The 13,592-nt window shown below is 55.6% G+C and overlaps 1 protein-coding gene across 1 annotated transcript in view; it reads right to left on the bottom strand.

Moving 5' to 3' along the window:
* Positions 1-2,384: 2,384 nt before the first annotated feature.
* Positions 2,385-13,592, bottom strand: part of TYK2 (tyrosine kinase 2) — a 32,145-nt gene continuing 20,937 nt past the window's right edge. The window contains exons 14-24 of the mRNA XM_074934758.1: positions 13,185-13,312; positions 12,258-12,393; positions 10,876-11,027; positions 10,305-10,455; positions 9,767-9,864; positions 8,938-9,130; positions 8,292-8,410; positions 7,727-7,899; positions 6,895-7,012; positions 6,669-6,779; positions 2,385-5,808 (exon numbers count right to left, since the gene is read on the bottom strand). Coding sequence (XP_074790859.1) covers positions 5,674-5,808; positions 6,669-6,779; positions 6,895-7,012; positions 7,727-7,899; positions 8,292-8,410; positions 8,938-9,130; positions 9,767-9,864; positions 10,305-10,455; positions 10,876-11,027; positions 12,258-12,393; positions 13,185-13,312 — 1,514 coding nt within the window. The 3' untranslated portion in view covers positions 2,385-5,673. The remainder of the gene's footprint in view (positions 5,809-6,668; positions 6,780-6,894; positions 7,013-7,726; positions 7,900-8,291; positions 8,411-8,937; positions 9,131-9,766; positions 9,865-10,304; positions 10,456-10,875; positions 11,028-12,257; positions 12,394-13,184; positions 13,313-13,592) is intronic.

The following is a 13,592-nucleotide window of genomic DNA, read 5'->3' as shown; positions in this document are numbered from 1 at the left end:
CAATATTTCTATTCTGTAGTTGGAGAAAAATAATTAGAAAGTCGTCATATGGTGGTAGCTCTTCCCCATCTACTGGTACCTGTGGAGAATATTAAAGACAAGCTACTGCAGGCAGACATTTTTAAACCATCAGGTCCAAAGAACTTGCACCCACAAGTTTTAAAACTGCTGGCTGAGTAGTTCGGTGGAATGTCCGTCTTGATATCTAGTAAGTCTGGGAGCACTGAAGAAGTTCCAGAAAACTGGAAGAAAGCAAGTGGTGTGCTGGTTTTTAGAAAAGGTAAATAGGGTGACCTGGGTAATTATAGGCCTTCAGCCAGACATCACTCTCAAGCAAGATAATAGAGTGGCTGATATGACACCTCATTAATATAGAATTAAAGGAGGGTAACAATTAACATCAATCAACATGAGTTTATGAAAAATAGATCCTGTCAGACTAATGTGATATCTTTTTCTTGATGAGATTGCAAGTGTGGTTGATAAAGGTAACAGTATTGATGCAAAAAGAAAAGGAGTACTTGTGGCACCTTAGAGACTAACCAATTTATTTGAGCATAAGCTTTCGTGAGCTATAGCTCACTTGTAGCTCACGAAAGCTTATGCTCAAATAAATTGGTTAGTCTCTAAGGTGCCACAAGTACTCCTTTTCTTTTTGCGAATACAGACTAACACGCCTGTTACTCTGAAACCAGTATTGATGCAATATACTTACACGTCTGTAGACTCGGTACCACACATTTTGATTAAACTAGAATATAAAATTAACATGGCACACATTAAAGGCATTAAAAATTGGCTGATAGGTCTCCAAAAACAAACAAACAAACAAAAAAAACCTATAAATGGGGACTCATCATCAAGCAGTTTTTAGGGAGGATCTTTTTTTTAAAAATCAAGGACCTGGAAGAAAACAAAATCACTGATAAAGTTTACAGATGAGACACACCTTGGGGGAGTGGTAAATCAAATTAAGAGGACCAGTCACTGATTCAGAGCACTCTGGATTGGTTCGTAAATTGGTTAAGCAAACAATGAGTATTAAGACAGCTATATGTGAATGTTTACCTCTAGAAACAAAAAATGTAGTCCATACTTACAGGATGGAGGGCTATCTTGGGAAGCAGTGACTCTGAATAAGATTTAGGGGTCATGGTGGAGTTAGGTCCCTGTGCAATGTTGTGGCCAAAAGAGCTAATGCGATCCTGGACACAAACAGGGGAATGGTGAGTAGGAATAGAGAAGCTATTTTACATCTGTATTGGACACTGGTACAACTACTGCTGGAATATTGTGTCAAGGGCTGATGCCCACAATTCAAAGATGTTGATAAATCAGAGAAGAGCCACGAGAATAATTAAAGGGGTTAGAAAACCTGCCTTTGAGTGAGAAGATAAATAGGTTTAGCTCTTTGTATTTAACAAAGAAAAGGCTAAGGGGTGACTTGATTACAGTGTGTAAGTATCTACATGGGGAAAAAACATTTAAGAATGGGCTCTTCATTTTTGTAGAGAAAGGTCTAACATGATCCAATGGCTGGAAGTTGAAGCTAGACATTCAGATTAGAAGTAAAGCTTACCTTTTAATGGTGAGTAATTAACCATTGGAACACTTTACTGGAGTCATGGTAGATTCTCCATTACTGAATTTTTAAAATCAAGATGAGATGTTGTTCTAAGAGAGCTGCTCTAGGAATTATTTGGGGGAAGATCTCGGGCCTGTGTTATACAGGGGGTCAGACTAGATGATCACAACAGTCGCTTCCAGCTTTGGAATCTATGAATTTCCTCTCAACCTGCTTCCTTCCACCCCTGGACAGGTTCTGTGGGGTTAAGGACCCTTGCAAAAGACATTCCTGAGGTCTGAGAGGCTTGAGCTGCTCTTAGCTGGTGAGGCAGCACGGAGCGTTTATAGGGATGTATGGGCCTTACAACACCAGTTTGCCATCAGATTACTTCTCTAGCCGCTGAAAGTTGCAAAGAAAGCGAGACTCACATACTAGTGCTCAGAGCTTCTTGCAGGGGCTGCCTAAATGTTCTGCTTTATTCTGCTCTGTGCGATGCAGGACACAGCAGGACGTGCTGCGTGGCACGCCTGCTATGAGGGGATGCAGTGAAACAGCAGCCCTGGATTTGTGTCACCCTAAAAAGACTGTCCCTTCATTTCGTTCCTGCACAGCACGTAGCACAGAGGGACCCAGATCCATAGTTAGGGACGACAAATGTTAAATCACGCCAGCGAGAGCCTGCCCTCCTTCTGCAATCCGTTATGGAAGCAGATCCATCAGAGGAGCCCGCGCGCGCAGAGCAGCAGCAAAAAAGAGACCGTACTTTACAGAGTAATTTATTTGAAGAAAAGTTCAGGGATGTTACCAGCTACAGGTTACACTAGCCAGTAGTAGATTAGCACTGAAACCAGTGACGTTCACATTAGATAATCATCTCCCGCTGTCCAATAGAAAAAAGGTCTCTACACACAGGTGCTTTGGCCAGAAGCAAGGAAGCTGCAGCTTGTTCAATCACCCATGCTTCCCTGGTGAGAGAGGGAGTCATAGCTCCAGCACAACGGCAAGATGCAAGGCACATTGCTGCAGTCTATTTTTGCGTAAAGGTTGACACGCAGACCATGGCGCAGGATGGGCCCATGAGGCAGGCAGCATTGCTCCATACTCCAGGCACATGGCTCACTGCAGAGGTTATTTCAATGGCATTTACATAGCAGACAATAAATAAGGGGTGGGGAAATCAACCATTATACAGTTTAACAGCATCATTTTAGGAATAAGTCCAAGGCCTCCCTCTAGAAAGAGTGACCTTTGCTAACTCAGGCAAAATGACCCTCCATCCTTTACAAAAACATTGCACTTTTTATACACACACGTCTCTTCCCAAGCCTTTTATTTACTTTGAACCAAACCAACAAATTGGTTGCATTAGAAGATTCCTCACTAATTGTCCAGGCCAGGAGATAACGAGCCTTTGGAGACAGAGAGACTGGTCGGGGAAGAGCTGTGTATGTGGAAATACAGTGGCAAGATACAAAGGCAAGACTAGAGGTATGTTACAAATACTAAAGGAAGATTTCCTCATGTAGCAGCCTCCGAGAAGAGGAGAGGTCAGGTGACCACAGCTGTCCAATGCGGTAGCTGGCCAGTGGTGTCCAATCTGTAGCCCTCAAGGGCCACTAAGTTAAGAAAATGCATCTTTGATTATGAAATCGGAAGTGCATTCCCTGACCGTGTCTTGTGATTTTTAAACTGAAGCATTGGCTCCATTACTATGGGAGACCGTGGGAGCAGCTTTGACATACAGCCACATGCCCTTGGAGCTGCTGAGGGAGGGAGGGAAGTGGGAGCAGCTCTGGCTGCTCCAATGCCAGAGTCCTTCCTGGACTGCAAACACCTCAGGGCCAGTGGGATTGGCGCTTGAGTGACTATATCCCTTGGTGCAGGCACCATCTTGACTTTGGCTCTGAGGCTGGGCACCAGGCCATATCACCTGCTCTCGAGCCTGTGGCTACAAGAGATTGAGGGATAGGGGACTCCAGAAATCACAACCAACTGAGACACCCAACTGCTAACATTTCTTTAGTAATAAAGTGCCACAAATGTTCACTTGCTCAAAGCCGGTGATCATCCCTGGTGAGGAGAGAGAACCAACAGACCCCAAACGTTCTGCAGAGTCAGATGGGCTGGGTACAGCCCACACCCATTTCCTTAGGAAAATACATTCCAGGCATTTAGGTGAGAGAGTGAGCAACTAACACTAGAGGCTACATGCATGCTGGTTGAGTGGATGTTGGCAGTGGATGGAGCTACGGCCTTGTTCTTTCAAGGCTTGAGCTGTCCCTCCACTGGGTTTTGCAACATAACCGAAGATGGCAACGCAGCAGTCTCTGCAGCGCATGGAGAATGAATCTGAGACATCAAGACGAGCACACAAGCAACCCCAGCAGTCCCTGTTGTTCAAGAGGGCATTCAACTGGATGGTGTTTGCCCTGCTTCTCTAGACACAGCCCCACAACCAGGGCATACTGGCTTTTTCAGGACCAGTTTGGCTAACACTGGCGTTAGGTAGCCAGAGGACAGGACGGGACTGTGATTTGGTGAGCGGATAAAGGCAGTTCGTGTCTTGTGATCTGGATTTGGTTTAAGGCCAGCAGACTCCAGCCCACTCCCCCAACCACATGATCTAATTCACAGTGCTTGGCCCCTGGGAGAGGCGGGAAAAACCTTTGGTTGACATGTGGACAGCGGCAGCCGAGCGAATGGCCTTGGTACGTCCCTTTGGAGCACGCAGCCCTGGGGGACACAGAAGGGCGTCGCTCACCAAGGCGTTCGAGAGACATGGACGGACAGGCTGGGACAGCTGCTGCCTGTTCAGGGAGGTTTCCCTGTGAATGGGGGTAGTGGCCAAGATGTGGACCCCAAGCAGCCCTTACGGGGGGCACAGGAGCTCCCCTCATTGCTCGCTGGGTGGCAGCCAAGGCTGCAGGAGTGCATCAAAGGGCTACCCTGGAGCAAAGAAAGGCCTCTGACTGAAGGGCCAGCAGAGGCCATGGTCAGCTGCTGTACAGCAAGAGGGGACGGTGCTGGAGAAAGCCAGGCCCCGCAGGCAATGCGGAGAGGGCAGCCCCCCTCAGTCTGCCTGCACCTGCCCCCAGGGGTCTTTTGACAGGGGAACGTCTCTCCGCCCAAGGAGAGATGGGAGCAGAGGGGGGCACAGGCAGCTGCACAGGGGGTTACAGGCCAGGGGGCAGAGCCCCTCTGCCAGGGCTCGGGGGTTGCCAGCGGAAGCAGGCACTGTGGTGCTTTATGGTACAAACCAGGCAAGAGCCCAAGCAGCTGGGGGATGGGCCAGAGGTTTCCCCAGCTCAAAGACCAAAGCATCAGTGAAGAGCGGGCAGGGCACAGGCCCGTTCCCGAGCTGCAAAAGCACCACAGAGCAGGGCAGGCTGGGAACCCGTCCGGCTGGAGGAGGGAGCAGGCGCGGGCCCAGAGTATCTTTTTTAACGATGCTTCAAGCCCTCACTCGGCAGCCGTCTTAACCATACACCCTCCTCCTCCCCTTGCGCCAGATGCGGCATTACAGGGCTAAATTCAGGCCTGTACCCACCCCTCAAGCTCCAGCCTCTTCCCCCACAGCTCCCTGCAAAGGCTTCAGGAGCTCCTGACAGCGGCCTGGGGTGCGGCGCATTAGGCTCCAAGGAGGCTTTTGCACACGTCTGCCCCTTTCAACACACGCAATGCTCTGGCTGCACAGCTCCAACACAAGCCAAGAGGTAAGATGAGATGCGCCAGGAAGGCAGTTTGCCCTTTTTGCTAGACAGCCCCACAGCTTCCTCTGGCTGCATTGCCTAGAAGGAAATCACTTTCCGGGATTAAAATCCACCTGACTGGAGAGCCTAAGCATCCAGGCCAAAGCAGCAGGTCCATACTTCAGAAGTGGCAACAGAAGCTTCACCAGCCATCTCTGTTTACACAGGGTTCCCGGGACTCCAAGGCACAAGGTGGAAAACCGGATCGCGTAGGACGGTTCCATGCAGCAGCAGGCACCGAGGCAGCAAGTGGTGAAGTCCCAACCCTCCCCAGCACTTTGAAGGGCCTCTCCATCAGAGGGTTTCCAGCTGAAGGCAGCCGTGGTCCTTCCCCGAGCAAGTTCTCAAGCATCCCACTCAGCACACGCTGAAGACCGAAGGGGCCTGAGCCTTGTATTTCTCGTGGAAGCTCTTCAGGATGGGGACGAGGTTTTTGAACGCTGGGCGGAAGGATGCTTTGGATTCCCAGCAGTTTCTCATTAAGCAGTAGATCTGAGGAAGGAAAGAGCAGGTGAAGGCAGGCGGAGCACATCTCAAACCCACGTCACAACGCAGCCACCCCCACCCCGAGCCAGAAGGCAGTTGGGAACAGGCCTGTGAGCAGGCAGCCGTGGAACGGCTCTCTGGCCGACATACACCTTCCCCTGCTCCAAAGCCTGTCAAAACCAAACCCAAGTAACAGAAGCCACCACTGCTCCCTTACTGCGCTAGCTGAGGGTTCTCTCTGCCTGTGGCCATGGGCATTGGAGGACAGAGCCCCTGCCGAGGGCAGGGCGGCTGGCGGGTGAGACTTCAAGCTTGCCCAGTCTGAGTGGAATCCCAGGGAGAGCTCTCGCTGGACTTCAGCAGGGGCCAGATTTCACCCTGCATTCTTTTAGCAGCATGTAGGGGAAAGGCCAGCCTACTGCTTCTATTCCTAATCAGAGTGAAAGCAATTAATCCTTAGCCAGGCCCTCTGGAGGCAAAGCCCCCGTTGGGCAGGCAGAGAGACTGCCTCAGTATGTCAGTCTGTGACATACCGAGTATTTCCGCTCATCGAGGGCCTGCCCGAGCCCAGCACCTGTACAGCTGTGGTGCTCTCCCTGGCGTCATGGGGGAAAGGGAGTCAGTTCTGCTTCCCTGCGTTCCCCTGCCGCGTCAGTGGATTCTTCACTTCCTGTCCTAGGCTGCTGAGCAGCAGGAAGCAGCCATCAGGTCCCACATGAGAGGTGGCTGCAGTCCAGGGGCTGAAGAAGCAATCCCTGTACAGTCTGTGAAGCACCTGGGGTTCCATTGGGATGGAATGGGCTGGAGCACCACGTGAAGTTATTAACAAGCGCCACTCAGCGCTGACTACACCACAACAGCCTCACCTCACAAGGACAGTCCTTCGGGCTTGGGAGCCTCTTCCCCCTGTCCAGCAGCTCGATCAGCCTCAGCACTGTCATCTGACCCTGAGTCGCTCCGATCATCTCAATGAATTTCTAAGAGGGAGGGAGAACAAAGCTGGTTGGTGGGGGTGGGCCCTGCTTGTTACTTGTTCAGCAAACTCGAACCCCAGGAGCAGGAAACCCCCCCCATCAGTCCCTCTCCACTCACCACCGGGGGGCTCTGGCTGGAGTCACAGCGTGTCAGGAGCTCGTAGAGAGTGACGCCGAAGGACCAGACATCGGAGGCGTAATAGAACTTGCACTCCTTCAGGCACTCCATGGCGTACCTGCGGGGTGGGGCAGGGGAGACAGGCACCATCAAGCTATAGCTGCAACCACAGGGCATCAGCACAAGGAACCCACAGCCAGAGCGTGGCAAGAATCCCTCCAAACGGCACTTGAGCTCCAAGGGGCTCACAACAGAGAGTCTGCACCATGGCCCTGCACAGCATCCCAGAGAGTCCCAGGCCAGACCCTGCACGGACAGCAGGATCCCATTCCTCAGGGCCTCCTAGGCACATCTCTGGCATGGCAGAGAACGGACAGACGGAAGCTGTCACGTTCTGACGCAGTCTCTGGGCAGACTTGCTCTGGCAGTCGCCGAAGACACTGGTTACCCGTCATCGTCCTTGCCACGGCTGCGCTTCAGACCAACCCTCAGAGCACACAGCCTGCAGGTGTTCCCGCGTGCACTGAGCCTGCAGGTTGCGCTTCCACCACAGCTCACACGTGGCATGTACAATGGAGTGTACAGGCACGTACTTGTGTGTGGCTCTCAAAGACTACAGGTCCCAGCATGCAATGCTCCAACCCGAGCTGTGCTGTGCCTTGTATTTTCATCAGGCCAACCCTCTCTATTAACAAGAGGAGGCCAGCTAGTCAGCTCCACACAATGCAGATTCACCAAGGCACTGGGATGGCTAGCAAGCTACCGGCGTTGCCCTCAGAGGGAAAAGGTGGGGACCCCTGGGAGGGCTCTCTTGGGACACCACAACACTTACCAGAAGACGGGGCTGTCTCCGTCCTCGCAGACGCGGTAATATTCGTGCCCTTCGGGGATGGCTTTGGCCAGTCCAAAATCACCGATCTTCACCACGTTCTCGTTCTCCAGCAGCACGTTCCTGGCAGCCAGGTCCCTGTGGATGTAGTGCAGGGAGTGCAGGTAAGCCATGCCCTGTGGAGAGCAAACACCGGATTATCCCCATTCTGCAGCCAGGAACATGAAGCATCCAGAGAGATGGGGACTGGCCCAAGGTCACATGGAGAGTCTGTGACAGAACTGGCGAAAGGACCCAGGAGTCCAAAAGCCCAGATTCCCCCCTGCTCTAGCCACTAGACCCCATTCCCCTCCCACAGCTGGCAGCAGAAGTCCCAGCACTCAGACCCCTTACTCTAGCCACTGGACCCCACTCCTTCCCCTGGACATTGCACTGCACAATCATTGGTTTCCCCAGCCCCCACCCCAGCTCTGAAGCGGCAGACACACGGTGTAGCCCCTTCTCGCCTGGGCAGGGGCAGCATCAGCACAGTCCCCCACGCACTGCCTGGCTTGGGCCCTGTCGTTACCTCACAGATTTGCTGGGCAAAGAGAAGGATGTGGGCCAGGCTGACGTTGTGTTTGGGCAGGTAATCCCGCAGGCTGCCCAGGGGCACGTACTCCATGATGAGCTGCACGATCTTCTCCCCTGGAAGAGGAGCCAGATGTGAGCGATGCACTCGGCGGGATGGGCTGCGGCAGGCAGCAGAGCAGAGAGGCACGTCCGAGGGGGACGCAGCCATGGCCCGAATCCTCATCACTGTCCTACCAGAGGCTAAGCCCCCTCCTGCAATGCTGCAGCTTCACGCCTTACGTCCCACGCTCCTGGAGAGTGACCCCTGGGCAGCCTCTGCAGGGAGTGCCTAGGGCTCCCTTCTGCCAGCTGACTGAGGGGTGCAACTGTTCTGCTCTGGCCTGGGGATTCGCACTCGAGACGTAACCTCTGGCACCAAGCCGCAGCCTCGGGGGGCACATGCATAGTTAACCCTGCCTTGGGGGAAGCATAGGAGCCGCACAGCACGCTCAGCCTACAGAGGGAGGGGTATCCATAGAGCACGTGCCCTGGGCTGTTAGGGAGGGAGCCATGTACAGCGCAGCACACACAGGACTAGGAGACAACGCTCTGCCGCGATCCTCCCCCAGGAGCCCCACTCCGCAGGGGAGGCTGGGCTGTACCTTGCTCACTGCAGCAGCCCTTGTACTTGACAATGTTCTCGTGGTAGAGCGTCTTGAGGATCTCAATCTCCCTCTTCCAGCTGGTGAGAAGCTGCTGGCTGCAGCCGGACTTCAGCGACTTCACGGCCACCATCTCCCCGGTGCCGTCGTTGGTGGGGTCATAGCAGTACAGGCTCACTTTGCCGAAGTGACCCTGGGAGAGACAGAAATGGGGCTTTGAGATCCCGCCACGGAGCAGGGCTCCAGCTGTCTGATGCAGGGAGAGGCCCCAGTGGGATGCACTAGCTGGGGCAGAAAAGCTTCTCAGACAGAAAGGTCTCCAGTGGAAATGTCCTCTGCCAGAAGCCAGCTCAAGGACTGCTCGTGGCAGGTTGGGAGCAGTGCCCAAAGAACACTGCTAGACAGAGATGGGTGGAGGCCCCACGCTGGGCTGGAAATGAACAGTAACAGCCAGGGAATCCCAGCTTCCCAGGGACAGGGCAGCACAGAGTGGACCTAAAAACACAGGCCGGCCCAGGCTGGAGCAGACGAGAGGCTCATCTATCCAAGCACTCTCTCCAACAGTGGTGCAAGAGCCCTCAGCCAGCAGTCACGCCCTAACCTGCCTATAGGGCAAGCGTCCTCCTGATGCGGGGCCTCAGCCAGCGGCTTTGCTCTCACTCCCCTGACATACAGTCTATCCTCGCTAAAGCGACGGGGCGAAAATCCCAGATCCTTTTGTGAAACCCGCCAAGCTCTCGGGAAACGCAGCCACTTCTACCTCCCTCTGTCAGTGCATCAACATGGTGCCACTGAACCAGGGCCAAGGGTTGCTCTGGATGCAATTTACCTCCCCCAGTTCTCGGATCTTCTTCAGGTAGCGTTTCTGAAAGACCGTGGGGTCCGAGACAGGGAAGTCAGGGCTCACAGAGGTGACATCGACGAGGTCTGGAACACAAGGAGAAGAGCCATGTGGCTGACAGGACTGGCACGAGCCACACGACACCAGTGCGACACTTTGCTCAGTGACGACCTCTTCCGGCCAGCCGAGGAGCAGCAAAGGGAGCTCCCTCGTGGCCAGAAGGATGCGGGGCACCAGGTGCGAGGCATGGGCTAGGCTGAGGGTAGCTGCACGTGCCTGGCTAGGCTCCAGGGGTGGCAGGTTTGTTTTGCCTGGGTCCTCCCTTCTACTGAGGGCCAGGAGGGAGAGTCACGTATTGACGCAGGGCAGACACCAGCAGAGCTGCAATCCCTGCTGAGGGCCCCTCACCCTCCCTGCCTGGCCTGAAACAGAGCAGAGCAGCCGCCCAGGAGTCAGGAAGTCTCCCTCAGTCTGTTTCCAGCCCCCGCACGGGCTCTGCCAACTGGCGGGGGGCAGGAGGGCTTACTGTGTGGCTGCAGCTGGGTGAGGTCCCGCAGGATGGTCCGGAAAGAGGGCCGCTCGCTGGGGGCGTATGTCAGACACTGGCTGATCAAGGCGGCCAGCTCCTTGCAGGATGGCTCGGGCAGGCGGTGTTTCTTCTCATAGAAGCGCTCTTTCTAAGGGGAAAGGAGGGTCCCACTGAGCTCTCCCAGGGCTGAGCAAGCCGCACCCCAGCTGCGGCGAGCCACACAGTGTCCCCCAGCCCCCCCAAGCCCTCCAGTGCACACGGCCCCCACTCCTGCTGTCTCTCAAGACACTCGGTGAATGTTTCCTCTGCAGCCCCCCGGCGCCCAGAGGAGCACTGGCCTGCCACAGAACAGACCAGCCTCTTCCCAGTGGGGTTTAGAGCCCCAGATACTCACCCCACTCAACACGTCCCATTCCCGCTGCCACGCCGGCCTCGGAAGAGATGCTAGCCTAGAGTCTGAGCGTTTCCAGCCGCTACAGCTACCCTTGTCACTAGCCGGAGGGCAGCTCGTGAGCATAGCTGAGGTTATGGGACAGGTGCGTTCCAGGCTGGAGGGTACAGGCATTACCTCGGAGGGGGTGCGCTCCTTCAGTGGGACGTCCGCATCAAAGCAGATCTCCAGCAGGGTGGTGCCAAAGCTCCACTTGTCGGCCGCGGTGCTGAGGCTGCTGACATCCTGGACGCACTCGGGGGCGATCCAGGGGATCCGGTCCACTCGCTCTTTGGGGAAGAGGCAAGAGGGGTTCATAGCTGCTGCACGGACACTGCCTGAGCGACCATGCACACCACTAAGAACTCGGGTTTGGGGAGAGCCCCTTGCAGCGGCAACTCAGGAATGGGGCAGAGGCTGGGAATTTCAGAGACGCCAAAGGAGTCGGCCCGGTCACATTTCAAGGGCAGTTTCAAGCCCAGTCACATGTGCAGCTCTGGCAGGAAGAGCTGCCGAGTCCCCAGCCCTGCTTGGGGGAGCAGGAGGGGCCGGGCTCCTGGCTAGGAGAGGACAAAGCAAACACCGACCAAACAGAAGTCCCACGAGCAGGGCTTGGTGGCCGGAGTCACCCACGGGCGTGTAACCCACACCACTGTGTGTGCCAATCCTGTCACATCTCACACAAAGGTGAGCCGGGCTGTAGGCAGAGGGCGTGCTCCTCAGAGACAGGGGTAGGGGACAGGAAATGGAATGGGTGGCTCAGTAGGAGGCGCTCTGCCCCAAGCGTCATTGCTCAGCCCAGTGTGGCTCGGGGGCCTGCACTGCAGGGAGTGGGGCTCAGATCTCAGGACTCCAGCATGGTGCTCAGGGGATGGTGGAGATGCAACATCTTGGTCACAGCCAATCCCACACCTCTTTTGGCCCCAGGGCCCTGGCCAAATTCTAGCATAGATGATTACGTGCTGCATCCAATTCTCCCGACTGTTTCTACCGAAAACGATCCCTCCACTTCCTGTCCTCAGCTGGTATGTAGCGTTGCTGTGCGCTTTTCCAACAGCTGCGACAGCAGACCCCAGAGGTGGCTGCACATCGGGGCAGATGCAGCGAATCCTTGAGTAGTTTGGCAACTGCTCGAGGACCCCCTGGGTGGGAAGGTGCTGGAGAAAGGCCTTTTGTTTGCTTATGGGATCCATGCCGGAGCGGGCGACTCACGCAGCTCCGCTCAGGGTCAGAAAGGAGCACATGAGCCAAGCCTGGCTCGTGTTCCCAATGAAACCTGGGATGATTGCACTCAGCCCAGCTGATGCATAACTCACAGGAATCCCCGCTGCAGAGCCTGGCGAGAAAGCACAGGCTGCCGCGGGGAGGTGACCGCACTCTGGGATTTCCCCTCCCGCACAGGAGCTGCAGGGAGCCCAGCCCAGCCCCAGCCACCGACAAGCCGGGCATCTGGAGGGAGGGCCCTGTGAACTAGGAACTAGTTGGGAACTAGGAGGGAACTAGGCAGGAGGAGAAGGTACCTTCTCGGGAGAGTACCGTGAAGCTGACTCCAGGGTCGCTGAGCTTCACAAAAGGCAGCAACCCGTCCTCCAACCCCTTCCTGGCCAGCAGGATGTTCTTGGCACACACATTGCCATGCATCAGGTTTTTGTCCTCCTATAAAAATAAAATAGGAAACAGTGAGAGCTGAGGAGCCCCGACCCTTTAGGTACTCCCAGGTGCTCTGCAGGGTCTGAAGACCAGGCTGGGAAGGTGGCCCCAAGGCCAGGAGCAGGGCACCAGACTCCTGGGTCCTCACCACAGCTCCGGCACGCAGGCACTCGCTTCCTGCCTCTGTCCCCCTCTGCGAAACAGGCGTGGGGGCAGAACAGGAGCAGGCCGAACCGGCCTTCGTGCAGCTCTGCACAGGGCTACGTCCCGCCACCCACAGCCTTTCCAAGCGGCTGCTGAGCGTGGGAGCACTCCTCAGCCGCTGACCACGCTCCTAGCAGGGAAGGGAGGCAGCAGCAGTCCACTCCCGGCTCTCCCCAGCCTCCAGGCCTCGCTCGGACCAGGGAGCGTGGTTCACGTGTAACCAGAGGAGTCACAAGGTTTCAGACCGAGCGGTGCACCTTGGCGAGGGGGCTGGGCCAGGCCTCGGTTCAAGCCCCAGCTCTGCCAGCGTCCTGCTGGGCGACCTCGGGTGAGTCGCTCCTCTGCTTGGTGCTTCCCAGGGGTGGGGAGGTGCTGGGACACTGCGGCGAGGGAGAGGGTTTGAGGACCTACCCAGATCTATCTGCATTGCTGAAGTGGACACCCAGCTGCGTGCTGGCAGATGGTGCTCCCTGGGGACTGGAGCAGGGGAAAAAGGTGCCTAAAGAAGCCCGGGGCTCTCCAGAGCAGCCTCACATGAACGCCCCAGGGCACGCCCCAGGGAAAGAGCCCAGTTCCAAAGCACAGCTTCTCACCAAGTAACTCAGGGCACTGGCGAGCTGCTTCGCGACAGTGACCTTCCAGCTGACGGTCACCCGGCCTTTCTCCTTCCGCAGCAAGACATCCAGGGGGCCGTGCTCGACGTACTCCTCCACCATGATATCTGAGAGGCAGAAGAGGCCGTTCCTTACCAGCCCAGCTCTTTGGCACTGGAGGGCCAGGCAGGGCCGCAGGCTGGGGCCCAGGTGAGGACACTCAGGGCAGACATGCTGGCAAGTTGCACCCTGATCAACTGTTGCTGGGATGAGACCCCCCCTGCACAGGCCGGATGGGGCGGGGAGGCATTCAGGAAGACTTCTGCCCTCTCAGCAGGGGCAAAGGGCCAGGCAGGCTGTTAGGGAGGGATGGTGCAGGGGAGGGCCACGCGCTGGGGAGCCGTTACT

This window comes from Natator depressus, chromosome 20, assembly GCF_965152275.1.
Source record: "Natator depressus isolate rNatDep1 chromosome 20, rNatDep2.hap1, whole genome shotgun sequence".
Taxonomy (NCBI): Eukaryota; Metazoa; Chordata; order Testudines; family Cheloniidae; genus Natator; species Natator depressus.
Note: the sequence above shows the minus strand (reverse complement) of the source record. Positions and strands in the feature narration are given on the sequence as shown.